The sequence below is a fragment of the Bos indicus genome, chromosome 10 (genome assembly GCF_029378745.1).
Source record: "Bos indicus isolate NIAB-ARS_2022 breed Sahiwal x Tharparkar chromosome 10, NIAB-ARS_B.indTharparkar_mat_pri_1.0, whole genome shotgun sequence".
NCBI classification, from domain to species: Eukaryota; Metazoa; Chordata; class Mammalia; order Artiodactyla; family Bovidae; genus Bos; species Bos indicus.
The window spans coordinates 42475850-42490235 of NC_091769.1; the positions used below are offsets into that span (position 1 = coordinate 42475850).

The 14386-nt window shown below is 45.2% G+C and overlaps 3 protein-coding genes across 3 annotated transcripts; 1 reads left to right on the top strand and 2 right to left on the bottom strand.

Moving 5' to 3' along the window:
* RPL36AL (ribosomal protein L36a like) lies at positions 1-1753 on the bottom strand. Its single transcript, XM_019968628.2, has 2 exons — positions 1623-1753; positions 1-451 (listed from the first exon to the last, which is right to left on the bottom strand). Exon 2 carries the CDS (start codon positions 418-420, stop codon positions 100-102), a length of 321 nt encoding a protein of 106 aa, XP_019824187.2. The 5' UTR covers positions 421-451; positions 1623-1753; the 3' UTR covers positions 1-99.
* A 572-nt stretch (positions 1754-2325) lies between these two features.
* On the top strand, positions 2326-4385 carry MGAT2 (alpha-1,6-mannosyl-glycoprotein 2-beta-N-acetylglucosaminyltransferase). The gene has a single exon (XM_019967825.2). The coding sequence runs from the start codon at positions 2326-2328 to the stop codon at positions 3664-3666; it is 1341 nt and encodes a 446-aa protein (XP_019823384.2). The 3' UTR covers positions 3667-4385.
* A 2296-nt stretch (positions 4386-6681) lies between these two features.
* DNAAF2 (dynein axonemal assembly factor 2) lies at positions 6682-14093 on the bottom strand. Its single transcript, XM_019968629.2, has 3 exons — positions 11948-14093; positions 8723-8866; positions 6682-7533 (listed from the first exon to the last, which is right to left on the bottom strand). Exons 1-3 carry the CDS (start codon positions 13784-13786, stop codon positions 7027-7029), a joined length of 2490 nt encoding a protein of 829 aa, XP_019824188.2. The 5' UTR covers positions 13787-14093; the 3' UTR covers positions 6682-7026.
* Positions 14094-14386: the final 293 nt, after the last annotated feature.

Consider the following 14386-nt stretch of genomic DNA (forward strand, 5'->3'; position numbering starts at 1 on the left):
TTTTAGTAGGAATATCGCTGTATTTATTCTCATTCAGGCAATTTTTCTGTAACTTCAACATTTTCCTCTCAAAACATAAGAACAAAAGAATCCCAAAGCTTAGAACTGGATCACTTGGCCCTTTCTCTTCTTATCTCCTCCAAGTTCAAAATGCTTGCACCTCTTAATGGCCAGCATCCTCTTAGATCTGCAGTTGGGCTCAACGCATTCAAGTCTCAGCACGATCTTCTTGGTGGTTTTAGCCTTCTTCCGGAAAATTGGCTTGGTTTGCCCACCGTAGCCACTTTGCTTCCGATCATAGCGCCTCTTTCCCTGGGCATACAGGGAATCTTTGCCCTTCTTATACTGGGTCACTTTGTGAGGCTGATGCTTTCCACACTTCTTACAGAAAGTCCTGCGGGTTTTAGGTACGTTGACCATCTTTGCAGTAGAGGTGTCTTCGCGGTGCAAACTGTTGTAAAACACGGGAGCAAAAGTTAGAACACTTGAAACAGCAAGTATAAACCCACCAAGTACTCATTTTCCGTATGAGTAAGTGCACAACTTGATGGAATGCTTAGATTTGTTAGGTGGGTAGAATAGGGAAAAGGAGTCCAAAATGGCCGTGGCTAAAAAACAAGGAAGGTCCGAGGACCAGAGTGAAGACTTCAGGCAGAACAAACAGCACTCCTGGCTAAGCCCAATTTGCATAGGGCAGGCCCAGGTGGAGGAAAAAACACAGAAAAATAGGAGCCAAAGCGTTTTCTCACTGACTCACTCACTCTCCCGCGTGCGTGCGCTCTTTCTCTCTCTCTCTCCACACCGCCCCCACCTCTCCCGCGCTCCTCCACTCTCTTCCAGTCTTTGGGTTGGCATGCCCTCACGCTTTGAGGATGGATTCTCCTGCTATCTCCTAAATAAAATGGAGCCGTAACACTGATTTGCCAAAGAGCTGTAGCACGGTATGTCCAAGACCCAGAGCTGTCACGCGCCGAGGGCTTTAATGTCCGTCGCTCCAAATCTTCGTTGTGACGAGACAAAGAACCGAGGAACATACACTCTCGTGACAGATTTACAGAATGAGACTCACTGAAAAACAGCAAGAGCAGCAGCACAGGGACGCCTAGTACGGTCAGTCCCGCGTACAACAAAGTGGGATCCTTTGGGGCTTAATTTATCGTGGTTGCCCAACAACTAAAGCGTAATGGTGTGATTTTCTCCAGCAGAGAGAGGACCGAAGCTAGAGTTTATTTTCGACTCTCAGCGCACCCTTTCCCTCCAGGTTCTAGTTTCCGTGCATGCCTGGCTCGGCGGGCGGTGTAGAGCCACCGCCACGTACTGCCACGGCCCGCCCAGTCCCTGCGAGGACTGCATCTGCCTAGTTTCACTTTTGCCTTCAGAGCACCGTCACCCGTAAAAGCCCTAAAGGCTGACGTGTCCTTAATGAGTGCCGCCAGGCCCAGCAGCCGCCATGCGAGTGCCCTTTCCGGAAGGGAAAAGTGAATTCTGGAAATCCACTAACCAAGGCGGTGGGCCTCAACCTCTCTCTCCTAACAGGGCTCACCAGGCCCGGCCCGGCCCAGCCTCGAATCCTGAGCACTGGAGGCTCCGGCGTAACAGCCACCACCCAGCACCGGGCTTACCGAGAGACCCGACGTCCACGTTCCTGCCTCGCTCGTCTCGCGCCTCACCGGAAAGGGAGGGACGTGGCGGAAGTAGGAACTGAGCCTGAGCGGCAGTGCTGCGAACCAATAGGTGGCGCGCAGCGACGGCCGGGCGTCTCCGGACGTGTCCGGGAAGCGCCAACCGACGGCCAGGGGCGGGCCCGAGGGGTGTGGGTCCCCGGGCCGCGGCGCTCGGCGGGCGAGTCGCTGCTTGTCAGGACAGTCGCCGCCGGAGTGAGGCCAAGCGAGGCTGTGTTTCTCGTTCCGGGATGTCCGGGGCCGCATAGAGATGAGAGCGCCGAGGACGCAGGGCCGCTGGAGGCGCAGGTAACGGAGTCGAGGTACAGCGGGGCCGCGTCGGGCTTCTTACCGGACCGGTGCTGGATGGAGAGGACCGAAGCGACGCCGTGCCGCTGCTCCTAGCGGCGGGGCCGCTGCCCGAGCTGCAGTTGCCAGGTGAAGATGTGTGGAGCCCGGGCGGCGCGGGGGAGCTGAAAACCTGCGGGTCCCCGGACCCCCGGGGCCCGGGATGAGTTAGCGAGGGCAGCTGCGGGGGCCAGTTCCGACTGCTGCAGGCCACCGCCACGGTCGCCGCCCGCCCGCCCGCCCCTTCCCCGCCGGAGCCGCTAGCTCCTTTCCGCGCCCGCCCGCCCCCCTGCTCGCGCTCCCGGCCCCGGAGACCATGAGGTTCCGCATCTATAAGCGGAAGGTGCTGATCTTGATGCTCGTGGTGGCCGCCTGCGGCTTCGTCCTCTGGAGCAGCAATGGGCGACAAAGGAAGAACGAGGCCCTCGCCCCGCCGCTGCTGGACGCCGATCCCGTGCGGGGTGCCGGCGCCCGGGCCGGGGACCATCCCGCCGTGTCGGTGGGCATCCGCCGGGGCTCCAACGAGTCGGCGGCTCCACTGGTCGCCGCGGCCCCGCAGCCCGAGGTGGACAATCTGACGCTGCGGTACCGGTCCCTAGTGTACCAGCTGAACTTTGACCAGACGCTGAGGAATGTAGATAAGGCCGCCTCCTGGACCCCCCGAGAGCTGGCGCTGGTGGTCCAGGTGCACAACCGGCCCGAATACCTCAAACTGCTGCTGGACTCACTTCGAAAAGCCCAGGGAATCGACGACGTCCTCGTCATCTTTAGCCATGACTTCTGGTCGACCGAAATCAATCAGCTGATTGCTGGGGTGGATTTCTGTCCAGTTCTGCAGGTGTTCTTTCCTTTCAGCATTCAGTTGTACCCTAACGAGTTCCCGGGCACTGACCCCAGAGATTGCCCCAGAGACATGGAGAAGAATGCAGCTTTGCGAATGGGATGCATTAATGCTGAATATCCCGACTCCTTCGGCCATTATAGAGAGGCCAAGTTCTCCCAAACCAAACACCACTGGTGGTGGAAGCTGCATTTTGTATGGGAGAGGGTCAAAGTCCTTCGAGACTATGCTGGCCTCATACTTTTCCTAGAGGAGGATCACTACTTAGCCCCAGACTTTTACCATGTCTTCAAAAAGATGTGGAAATTAAAGCAGCTAGAGTGCCCCGAGTGTGATGTTCTCTCCCTGGGGACCTATACTGCCATTCGAAATTTCTATGACGTGGCTGACAAGGTAGATGTGAAAACGTGGAAATCCACAGAGCACAATATGGGTCTGGCCCTGACCCGGGAAGCCTATCAGAAGCTGATTGAGTGCACAGACACTTTCTGTACTTACGATGATTATAACTGGGACTGGACCCTTCAATATTTGACTGTATCTTGTCTTCCAAAATTCTGGAAAGTGCTGGTTCCTCAAGTTCCTAGAATTTTTCATGCTGGAGACTGTGGTATGCATCACCAAAAAACTTGTAGACCAGCCACCCAGAGTGCCCAACTTGAGTCACTCTTAAATAATAACAAACAGTACCTGTTTCCAGAAACTCTAACTATTAGTGAGAAGTTTATGACATCCCTTTCCCCACCTAGGAAAAATGGAGGGTGGGGCGATATTAGGGACCATGAACTCTGTAAAAGTTATAGAAGGCTGCAGTAAAAAAAAAAAAATCACAATTACAAAAGCAAAAGTAGTGACAGTCTTCTATTTTTGATATTTGTCCAAATAGGATACACAATTGAATAAAAAGGTTTAGGAACTGGTTTCTGCTTTAATACAACAACAAAATTCTTGTAAAAGTTGTCCAAATATAGTCATCTTTTCCTTTTACGTCTGATTAAGATTTAAAACGCAAGTTTTCATTTTGAGAATTGCGTTTTAAAGTTCAGTGTGTATCTGCTAGAGGTAATCATTGTTAATTGATAGAAGAAGGGAAACTATTTAAATTGCATCTATTAATCTTTTTATCTGGAACTTTGTACACTTTTCCACTTTCAAGACTTTAAGTACAGCAAAATTTATTTAAAATTGTCATATCAGTAAAAAGTATTACAGTGAAATTAATAAGAGTATTAATGTAACAAGCCCAGCTTCACTCTTGACACAGTAACTAGGAAGAGGTTGCTTCAGTGGTTTTATAATTCAAAAATTATGTTTGTTAAACACCCTGTCAGAACAGAGTCATTTTCAGTATTAAAGATTCCTGTATTATTGTGTTAAGAATTGCCTGTGCTCTGGAACCTGCATAGAACACACTTTTCTTTTGGAATGTATTTGACTGATAAGAAAGTTTAAACACTTTTCACCTCAATGTAGAAATACAGTGATTTTTTTTCTTTTAGTGCTGCCAAAATAAAATACTTGTTTTTGCATAAAAAGGTTCCTAATCATTTTTCAGAATAATTTTACATCAAAGTCCACTAAAGACACTCTTGAAGGTTTAAAATTAGCATTACATCTTATTTGTACAGTGTATAAGTAAGTTTGAAATAAAGAAAACCCAGCTCTTAACAGTGCATTCCCTTTGGAGGAAACTGGCTTTCAAATTAGCCACGCAGAGATAATGAGCAATAAAAAGCTGCTGTGTAAGTGAAATACAGCCAGAAATGAAACAAAGTTCAGTCCTGCCAAAGTGAAACATGTTCTAGAGCCAGCTTTATTTTACCAGAAATCGTACTTTTTAAAACAACAAAGTAAATAAGAAACAGGCTTAAAATTTATTCCATATTTAACATAAGTTTCCCTTAACATACATAATTGCATTCAACCAAAAGTATACTCATAGACTAATTTCTGTGTTGATACTGCAAAGTCATTTCAACCTAAAGACTGTGTACCTAATGGACAGTCACAGAATTATTACTGAATCAAATAATTCCCATCATGGTTGAAAAATATATATGGTCATCTATAATGGCGCACGGAGAAGGCAATGGCACCCCACTCCAGTACACTTGCCTGGAAAATCCCATGGATGGAGGAGCCTGGTGGGCTGCAGTCCATGGGGTCGCTAGGAGTCGGACACGACTGAGCGACTTCACTTTCTCTTTTCACTTTCATGCATTGGAGAAGGAAATGGCAACCCACTCCAGTGTTCTTGCCTGGAGAATCCCAGGGATGGGGGAGCCTGGTGTGCTGCCATATCTGGGGTCACACAGTCGGACACGACTGAAGTGACTTAGCATAGCATAATGGCGCAAATAGTTCTGTTTTATGAGTTCCTTTATACTGCCTGGAGCCCAGTTGGGTCCAGGTTTTACTGGAGATAAAGTGTATATCAGGATGAACTGCCAGGCGTTGTTCCAGCTTTTGGTGCTCTGACCTGACCTCCCTAGTTCAAAAAGACTAAAGAAATTAGGTAGTTTCCTGGACGAAGGTAAGGCCAGAGGTTTGAGTTAGTAGCTGACTTTGGAACAGAAATACATCATCAGCTCATGGTCTTGGGGTCAGCAATTAGATCAACAAATATTTTCCTTTCTATATTGTCTTTCGTGTTGTCCTAAAACTTTTTATGAGAGAAAAAAGAAACTATTGGGATTTTCTCCTGGCCTTATGTAAAATATTCCACAAAACTCATAATTTAGCAACTATTAGAAACATCTGCTGCCCTCTTTTAGGTATTATAAAAGAAACTGATTAGAAAACACTAGCTTTTGTTGTTGGAGAAGGCAATGGCACCCCACTCCAGTACACTTGCCTGGAAAATCCTATGGACAGAGGGGCCTGGTAGGCTGCAGTCCATGGAGTCGGTAGGAGTTGGACACGACTGAGCGACTTGTTTCACTTTTCACTTTCATGCTTTGGAGAAGGAAATGGCAACCCACTCCAGTGTTCCTGCCTGGAGAATCCCAGGGACTGGGGAGCCTGGTGGGCTGCCGTCTATGGGGTCGCACAGAGTCAGACACGACTGAAGCAACTTAGCAGCAGCAGCAGTAGCAGCAGCTTTTGTTGTTGTCTTCATGTATTACTATAAGGAAGACAATTTTCCTATTGGGGTAAATTCTCAGATTTTCTTAAATTGTCTTGTTCTAAAACTTGTAAACTAATTTTATAAAACCAAGGAATGTTTTACTAATTTCCAAAAAATTATTTTAAATTTTGAGTTTTCAAAGTCATTAATAACCTTTATTTATATATATGTATACACCCACACATACATATGGTGACTTACGAGAAGAGTAAGATACAGAGTTGAAGCAAATATACTAAATTTCAGTTTATTTGTATTGTTTGGATCATTTAATATTGGTTAATAAAGTTCTTTCAGAATCTCTATGACAAGCATAAATACTGAATAAATCCTATTTAGTGAGACTTATTGGAGAAGGCAATGGCACCCCACTCCAGTACTCTTGCCTGGAAAATCCCATGGGTGGAGGAGCCTGGTAGGCTGCAGTCCATGGGGTCACTAAGAGTCAGACACTACCGAGCAACTTCACTTTTCACTTTCATGCATTGGAGAAGGAAATGGCAAGCTACTCCAGTGTTCTTGCCTGGAGAATCCGAGGGACGGGGGAGCCTGGTGGCTGCCGTCTGTGGGATCACACAGAGTCGGACACGACTGAAGTGACTTAGCAGCAGTAAGACTTATAAACACATAGTTTTGAGATTCTCCTTCCCCCAACACACACACTATTGTGTGTGCTTTTAGTTCATTACATTCTTGAGAATTACTTTTTATGACACAGTATTTTGGAAACTTTATTAAAGTAATGGCAAACAAAAGCCAAAAGACTATAAACAGGTTGTTTTGACACTAAACATTTTACTCTCCATTAGAAAAAATATACAACAGAGGAATCACAAAACTTATTTCCATAATTCAGGAAGCTTTGTATTGACATAAACTCTCTGTACACACACACACACACACACACAAAATACTAGCTTCAGTTTCCCCATAAGAATAAAAATACAAATTTTCATTTTATACTTTTTTGAATACTTTTGGTTTTAAGATAGTAAACAATCTGTTTCACGTCCAAAAGTTTTTACTCAGCCTCTAAAAATGATACAGAATTAATCCAAGTCATAAAGCAAATTATTCTGAAAACTGAATGAGCAGTGAGTCACATGATCTTTAATGATCTGCACACTACCATCCTGCATATTGGTTTCCTTTATGTGGTCAAAACCAGGTGTATCGCGAACTGCAGTTTTGTTCAGTAACGAAGATGGGTGGTTTCCATCCAGTTCTTTCTCTTCAGTTATTACTGGTTCTTTTAAGTTATCTTTTCTTTCATTTGCATAAACAGCACTTTTGTCTTTTATAAATTCACGTTCCTTTTCTGACTTAGGTTGCTGAGACTCTGCAAACAGCTTCTGAGAAACATCAAGAGCCCCTTGTTGCAAGCACGTGGCTGAACCACAACGGTCTGCTTCTAGGACTGTGACTGCTACAGATGAAGCAGAATCAGTTGTTGAAATGGTAGCATGTTCTGTATTTTCTTTTTCTGTTAAAGGACTTCCTTCATGGACTCTTTCTTCTTTTTCATGAAGCTGCTCAGAGTTACTGCATTCTTGCAACTATGTTAAGAGAAACAGCAAATTAAGAATTCATTGAAACAGAAAAGTAAATTGTACCCTCTGAAAACTTTTAAGTTGTGAAGGAATAACCCGGTAGACTTGCAAATTCAATTTCTGGCTTCCCCCTCAAAGTCAATCTCCAAATGCTGCCAGTCATTTTTTAACAATCCAAACCTGGCATTGATTCTCTAATTAAATCCTTTCACTGATTCTTCATCTCCTTCAGGATAAAACAATCCTGGCCTACAAATCTTTTAACATGGCCCATAAAGCTCGGTCGGAGAAGGCAATAGCACCCCACTCCAGTACTCTTGCCTGGAAAATCCCATGGACGGAGGAGCCTTGTAGGCTGCAGTCCATGGGGTCACTAAGAGTCAAACACGACTGAGCGACTTCACTTTCACTTTTCACTTTCATGCGTTGGAGAAGGAAATGGCAACCCACTCCAGTGTTCTTGCCTGGAGAATCCCAGGGACGGGGGAGCCTGGTGGGCTGCCGTCTATGGGGTCACACAGAATCGGACACGACTGAAGTGACTTAGCAGCAGCAGCAGCATAAAGCCTAATAACAGTCATTCTTATAAGGGCATTCTTGGTTCACTGGTTAGGACTCCACCCTCTCACTTCCAAGGACCTGGGGTCAATCCCTGATCAAGAAACTAAGATCCTTCAGGCCTCCGGAAGCAGCCAAAAAATTTAAAAAGGGTATTCTTGAATTTTTCTGTATTTCTGTGATTCTTCAGAACCTCTTTCTCACCTAGTTCACATATAAGTCAACTGTGCTAGTTACTAAATTAGTTAAGTCTAATATCAAAGACTATAAAGATAACCAAACTTAAACTAGAAAGAATGAACAAACCATATGTAACATATATAGTTCCTGTGGTTTGAGAGTCAAAAAGAGTTGTTAGTCCCTGGACTAATACTCACATTTCCCAAATGTTAGTTTCTCTCTATTCCTCACTGAACAGTTATTTTGGGATTAAATGAGATAACATAAGTGAAAATGAATCACAGATATTTAATAGTAAAATACACATCAAAAAAAGGTCTGTATTCTTCTTAACATCACTCTTCCCAGCCATTATGTGCATTTAAAGTTATGATATAAAAAATCAAGAATTAAGTGATTTGTCAGGCTTCAACCTTGCCCCAAATCACTACTCTATAAAGCCTGCCCAAATCCTTACCTTTGCATGTATTTCAATCTTACTATCAGTAACCTGAAGAACTTCAATTAATGGTGGAGTCAGGGGTAATGTCTGTTTGAATGGAGGGCTCAGGACCTCTTCAAGAAACTCATTAACATTGTCTTCATTGACAAATAACCTTTCCTAAAATAAAAAGAGAAAAAAATATTCTACTTTATTGGTCATACTTGACAGAATTGTATCTAAAATCAGCTCATAACAATTCTCACACAGTTCAGGTATTCACTTTTAAAATGTTTATTTCATGTTATTCCTATGCTGTTTTGGCCTAAGAAAACAGTATTGTACAGAGCAAAAAGACTAGCAAGAGTACACACATATATAGGAGATCCTAAAATAAAGTCTTAGGTCCTTTTCTACGTTTGTATAAATCTGAGGTATGCTTTCCCTCCAGATAATCCTATTTACAAATCATATCTTCCTTTTTTCCCCCCTCTCAGTATTTTGTAAGAATAACATCACCTCTAGTTTTCAATGCAGTCCGAACTATAAAATGTAATTCAATTTTAGAACACTTCCTAATGAGTCAGCTAAAGATAAGACAGTATGCATTCAAATTTTGTGTGACCAATTTGCCTTTTAGTTCTTGGTTAGGTAAGAGCCAAGTATAATATTTTACTTAAGAGAATTATATTCTATTTTTAAGCACTGTGATAATCCATTGCAACACTAGCATATAACTATATAAGAATGAGGAAACACTATAAATCAACTAATCTAAAAAAAAAAGAGGAAACACAACATTGTAAATCAACTAAAATAAACTTTTTAAAAATTAAAAAAAGGAAGGCAGTAGGATTACCAAACTACAGGATATACAAAAATCACTTATGCAGGCAATCCCAAAGACAAAGCAATTTGTTCCTATTCGAGTATGTCAAGTGAATATAGGTATATGGTTAGGTCTTTGAAGGAATAACCATATTTTAAATTCTTCAAATCAGTTCACCATTGCCCCAAATAAAAAGTTTTCCTCTGTACTACAATATAAACAAATTAATTACAAATACACACAAATGCATTATTTGGTCCAAATTGGGGGCGTGGTGGGGAGGGGAATCACAAAGTGATGTTTCGAATTCCCTTCTATTAAACAACCTGTGAACACGTACTAAACAAAAGTGAACTTTGGCGAAAGAAAAACTTCACATTTGAAATAATTTGCCTTGTATTATCTGAAGATCTAGGTGACAGAATAATACTGTAGGGTACAAACAACCCTCCCTGCCAAAGCATTTCTAAGGTTCATGTCTCTGCAAAAGACTTACACATTAACTGCAAAAACTACACCAGACAGTTCAGTTACCTCGGAAGAATAACATTTATAATGGAAATAGTTATGATTAAAATAGAAAGGATTTGCATAAACCTGCTTTCTCAGTCTAATGACTAATTTTACTATAAAAGATAATAAATTCAGAGGTCCTAAAGCTCTAGGAAAATTCCCAGTGAGACTTAAGGTTTACAGAAATGTATTTCGTACTTGTATGTAAAGTAACAAATTCTGACCTTGACAGCCACAAATCAGTCTCTTTATAATATTTTCATATAATGCATATAATAATGTAATCATTATATATGTCTACTCACAAAATACTGTTGTGATTTTTTTGTAAACTTTTTTACTTTTTTTTTACTTTAATACTTACAGCCTGGTTAGTAAAATTTAAAGGAAAAAAGTTGAACATAATGGTTCCATCAGCCTCAGCTAATGTGATGATTAATGAAGTAATTATAAATCTATTTCAGGCTTCAAAGATATAAAACACAGTTGCCCTAATCCCATTTTGGTCTAGTTTCTTTGCTAAAATAACATTCAGATACTAGAAAATCAGATCAAAATATACTTTAGTATTCTCTCAAATGCTGTCCATTAAAGCTTTCTTCCCACCTTGTGAGTTATTTTCTCATTTACTAAAACAATTACAGGAAAACGACTGCCCTTTCCTAAATTTCCCCCTTCTGATGACATAAACAGATAGTCAATTTCATATTTTATTTTCTCACAAAGTATCTTACCTAGCCCTGCCTATTTATTTTACCATTTTTGGAGGGTTTCAATTAACACTTCTCATACAAGATACACCTCATAAATATAAAAATTTAACTTACTAGTAAATTTCTAGAAAAACACAGGAAAAAGTAAAACTTTCTGGCAGGTTAAAGCCCAAGGCCCAAAGCTTAAATTTTAATATACAATCTGTGCAACTAGTGTTCTGAATTAGGGAACTTAACCCTTGAAGATCTTATAAGAGCAAAAAAAATTACATGTAACATTGATACAAACCTCAAAATACCAATTAATTGTTGAGTTATGAGTGTAAAATTTCTATAGAACTTCAAATTTTAAGTAGGTTCTCTCCATCCCCGCCCCCCCCCGCCCCCAGTACTTGCCAATAGTACTGGAGTACTGAATTGAATCTCAAGACCCTAGTAGTAACTACAAAATTATATCCTACGTAAACCCAAGATTCACCCTCAGTTTTTGACTAAAAGAGATGGAGCTGAAGTCAGAGCTAACAAAGGATTATATTACACTTTGTTAAATGCCAGCCATTATGCCAATACTAGTAGGGAAGAGATTAAAACTGATGCCAAAAGAAGTAATTTCAGTGTAATGTAAAGACCACTAGAGGTCAATCCCACTAAAATCAGGGAGTAAAATTAAGCTGCACCGTATGGCAGAGAACGCAAGGTATTTAGATTCAGCCCTGGGTCTGAGTTGGTTTTCCCACAAAAAAACTGGCACCGGCCGAGTTACTTTTGCTCTCTGGAAGTAAACTATTATTTACTTTCTAAGGTTGGGAAAAGCTATTTAAAACTGAAAATAACGCTATGATAGAATGTCTCTTCCCTATTTGTGTCACAAACCCCTTTGAGAATATGACCAAAGTTATAGTCCTTCTCCCCAGAAGAAAACCCTCAACTTTGTGTATACAATTTTAGAGGTCTACGGATCCCTGAGAAACCATTCATGCATTGAGGGCAACTTTGAAGACTTGAAACCCATCCACCAAAGAGGATGCGTTAAATTTTCGTTTTTTTTTTTTTTTTCTCCCAAGTCTTTGATCAAGGGTTATCAACTTCTAGTCGTCAGGAGAGAAGTTATAATGGAAAATCCTTTGTTCAGGATAAACTGTGAGGATGACTGTGATAAGTGGAATAGAATATGTCAAACATTAAGACTCTAGAAAGAACTGTTACCTCCAAACAATAGTTGTTTAAACCGTAATACCACTCTCTCCAGTATCCATGGCATTCTGGAGACTTGGCCAGGTTTATCACTGCATTGTTGGAAGAAATGCTAACCTCTGGTTCTTTGGTACTCAATTTATTCTCTGGAGTAAATTGCAAAAAGAAGGAATAATAAACTAAGTCTTGGGTAGAGAAAGACAATTTGTACCAGAGGGGGTTCACTTCCCCTTGAAGACTTTGAAGCAGGATCCAAGGCACTTGAACGAGCAGTGTCAGGGATTCTTCATCCTGACTACACTGCAAAGGCGGGCACAAAGCTTCGCCGCGGTCGGTCCCTGGACCACCCATCGCTCGATAAGCCGGCTCCCTGCCGGTGCCTTCCCGCGTCTCGCGCGCCTCCACGCCGAGGGTCGGGCGCACGCTCGCGCTCCCTACAGAAAGGCCCGCGTCGAGGTCCCCCCAGGAAGTACTAAGAGCGCCTCCGCCACGGTCCCCAGGTGAGTTCCCGGCTCCTGAAGGCGGCTCCTCCCGGGTCCCCGTGGTTGATATCTCTTGCCCGCCGAAATCCCGTTCCTCGGATTTTGCGACGCGCTCCTTCCCGGGGGCGTCCGGAGTTGTGATCCCGGCGTCTGCAGCCCGGGTTCGGCTGGGACCTGAGATTGCGTCCCCAGCACAAACCCCCGCCGGGCCCGCCTCCCCGCGGCAAGCGGAAGCGCACGCTGCGCCGTCAGTTCCTGGCGGGTCGGCTGCCTCTTCCGGGGACGCGGCGGGCTCCGGGCGCGAAGCGGTAGGCGCCACGGGAAGTGTCACCACCAGCTGCCGCCGGGCCTTGTTGAACTGTGCTTTGCCGCGGCTGTCATCCACCGGGTACGGGAGCGAAAGTCGCAGCCGGTAGTCGGGCTTCCTTGAATCAAGGCACAGCAGCTTCCCCGTCACCTCCAGCGCCGCCTGCTCGGCCGATCGCAGCAACGGCAGCTCGATGGTAACCACCAGCTCTTGCGGCACGGTGCCGGGCGCCGAGTCCCGGGAGCAGCGGTAATCCTGGAGGTCCACGTGGTGGCGCTGCACCACGCTGTAGCGAGGCTCGGTGGGGGCGGGCTGCCGGACGGCCTCCGGAGGGGAGGGCGCCTGAGGCCGGGGGACTGCAGCGCTCGCACCGGCTGCCGGGTATCGGTAGGGGTAGGGGAAATCGGGGAAAGGGCTCTCCGGCTCCCCCTCGGGCCGGGCCGGCGCGCCTCCGGGCAGGGGCGTGCGCAGTACGGCGGCATCCGGGGTCCCCTTGTACTTGATCTTCAGGGTCTTGGCGTTCCTCCGGTCCAACTTCACGCCGAACTGCTTCTCCACGGCCTCCAGGGCCGTGGCGTCCAGCATCTGGCGGAAGCGCTCGTGGCGCCGGGCCAGCGCGATCGCGTCTGGGTGGAAGACCACGTCGTAGACAGTGTAGCGGGTGCCGCGCCCCCACGCGTACTCGCGGCCGGGGGCCAGGCTGTAGGGCAGGGACCACTGTCTGCCGGACACCGCGCTCCCAGAGCCGGGCTGGCTGCTGGGCGCGCCTACCAGCGCGTTGCTGCACACGTTCACGAAGCAGCGCCGGGTCCCGTCCAGGCTGGTGCGCAATACGTGGCCCGGCTCCGGGTGCACGAACCGCACCTCCACTCCGCGCTCACGCTCCAGCGCCGTGATCTCCTCCTCGTAGCGCCGCCGGTTCTCAGGGTCCGTGAGCTCCTCGGCGTACTCGGAGAACATTCGCCGGAACTCCGGGTCCTGGAAGGCGGAGGTGAGCCGCTGGACCTCCTCTCCACTAAGATCCAAGTCTTCTAGCGGCGAAGAAGCTGCCTCCTTGGCCATGCTGTCCTTCGGCTCCTTGCGCGGAGGCCAAGGGAGATGGATCTGAGACCTAGTGGGTGGGACGCGAGGTGAAATCGCTAGTCTCCGGAGAGTGAGGAGGCGGAGGTCCGTAACGGCTTCAGAATTGAGCCTGGGCGGCGCGTGCTCGTTGCCATAGTGACACCACCAACACCCAGGAGGAGGGGCAGGAACAGGGATGATAGAAATGACAGAAATAGCCTTAGTTTCTTCAGACCAACATCCTACGTTGTTTAGATTCCTGTGCCATGGTGCAGTTACCTGTGCAGAATAAGCATCTTAATAATTGTAATTTCCAGCATTATGTACGTTATTCGTTGTTCAGAACCCTTCAAGGTAGACCTGATCCTCAATTCACAAAGAAGATGAGACCTGAAAAGTTACCTCACCAGAGTCACACAGCTAATGCACCACCCAGTAGTCATAAACTGTGATTCTATCGTAAGTTTTTCTGTTTATTCACTTCGCTAAACCAACATTTCAGTCTAGATATTTCACCAATTCACCCTATTTACAACTCTCATTTGGTGTGAGAGTTATGCGCAGGTTATTCATAAATAACCAATCATCAGCAAACATGAC

Excerpts from the sequence above, each read along its gene's own strand:
- RPL36AL (XM_019968628.2), bottom strand. The coding sequence starts at position 420 with ATGGTCAACGTACCTAAAACCCGCAGGACTTTCTGTAAGAAGTGTGGA.
- MGAT2 (XM_019967825.2), top strand. The coding sequence starts at position 2,326 with ATGAGGTTCCGCATCTATAAGCGGAAGGTGCTGATCTTGATGCTCGTG.
- DNAAF2 (XM_019968629.2), bottom strand. The coding sequence starts at position 13,786 with ATGGCCAAGGAGGCAGCTTCTTCGCCGCTAGAAGACTTGGATCTTAGT. Across the intron at positions 8,867-11,947 it reads TAAACAACTATTGTTTGGAG|GAAAGGTTATTTGTCAATGA; the intron begins GTAACAGTTCTT and ends TTTTTATTTTAG. Across the intron at positions 7,534-8,722 it reads AGATTGAAATACATGCAAAG|TTGCAAGAATGCAGTAACTC; the intron begins GTAAGGATTTGG and ends CTCTTAACATAG.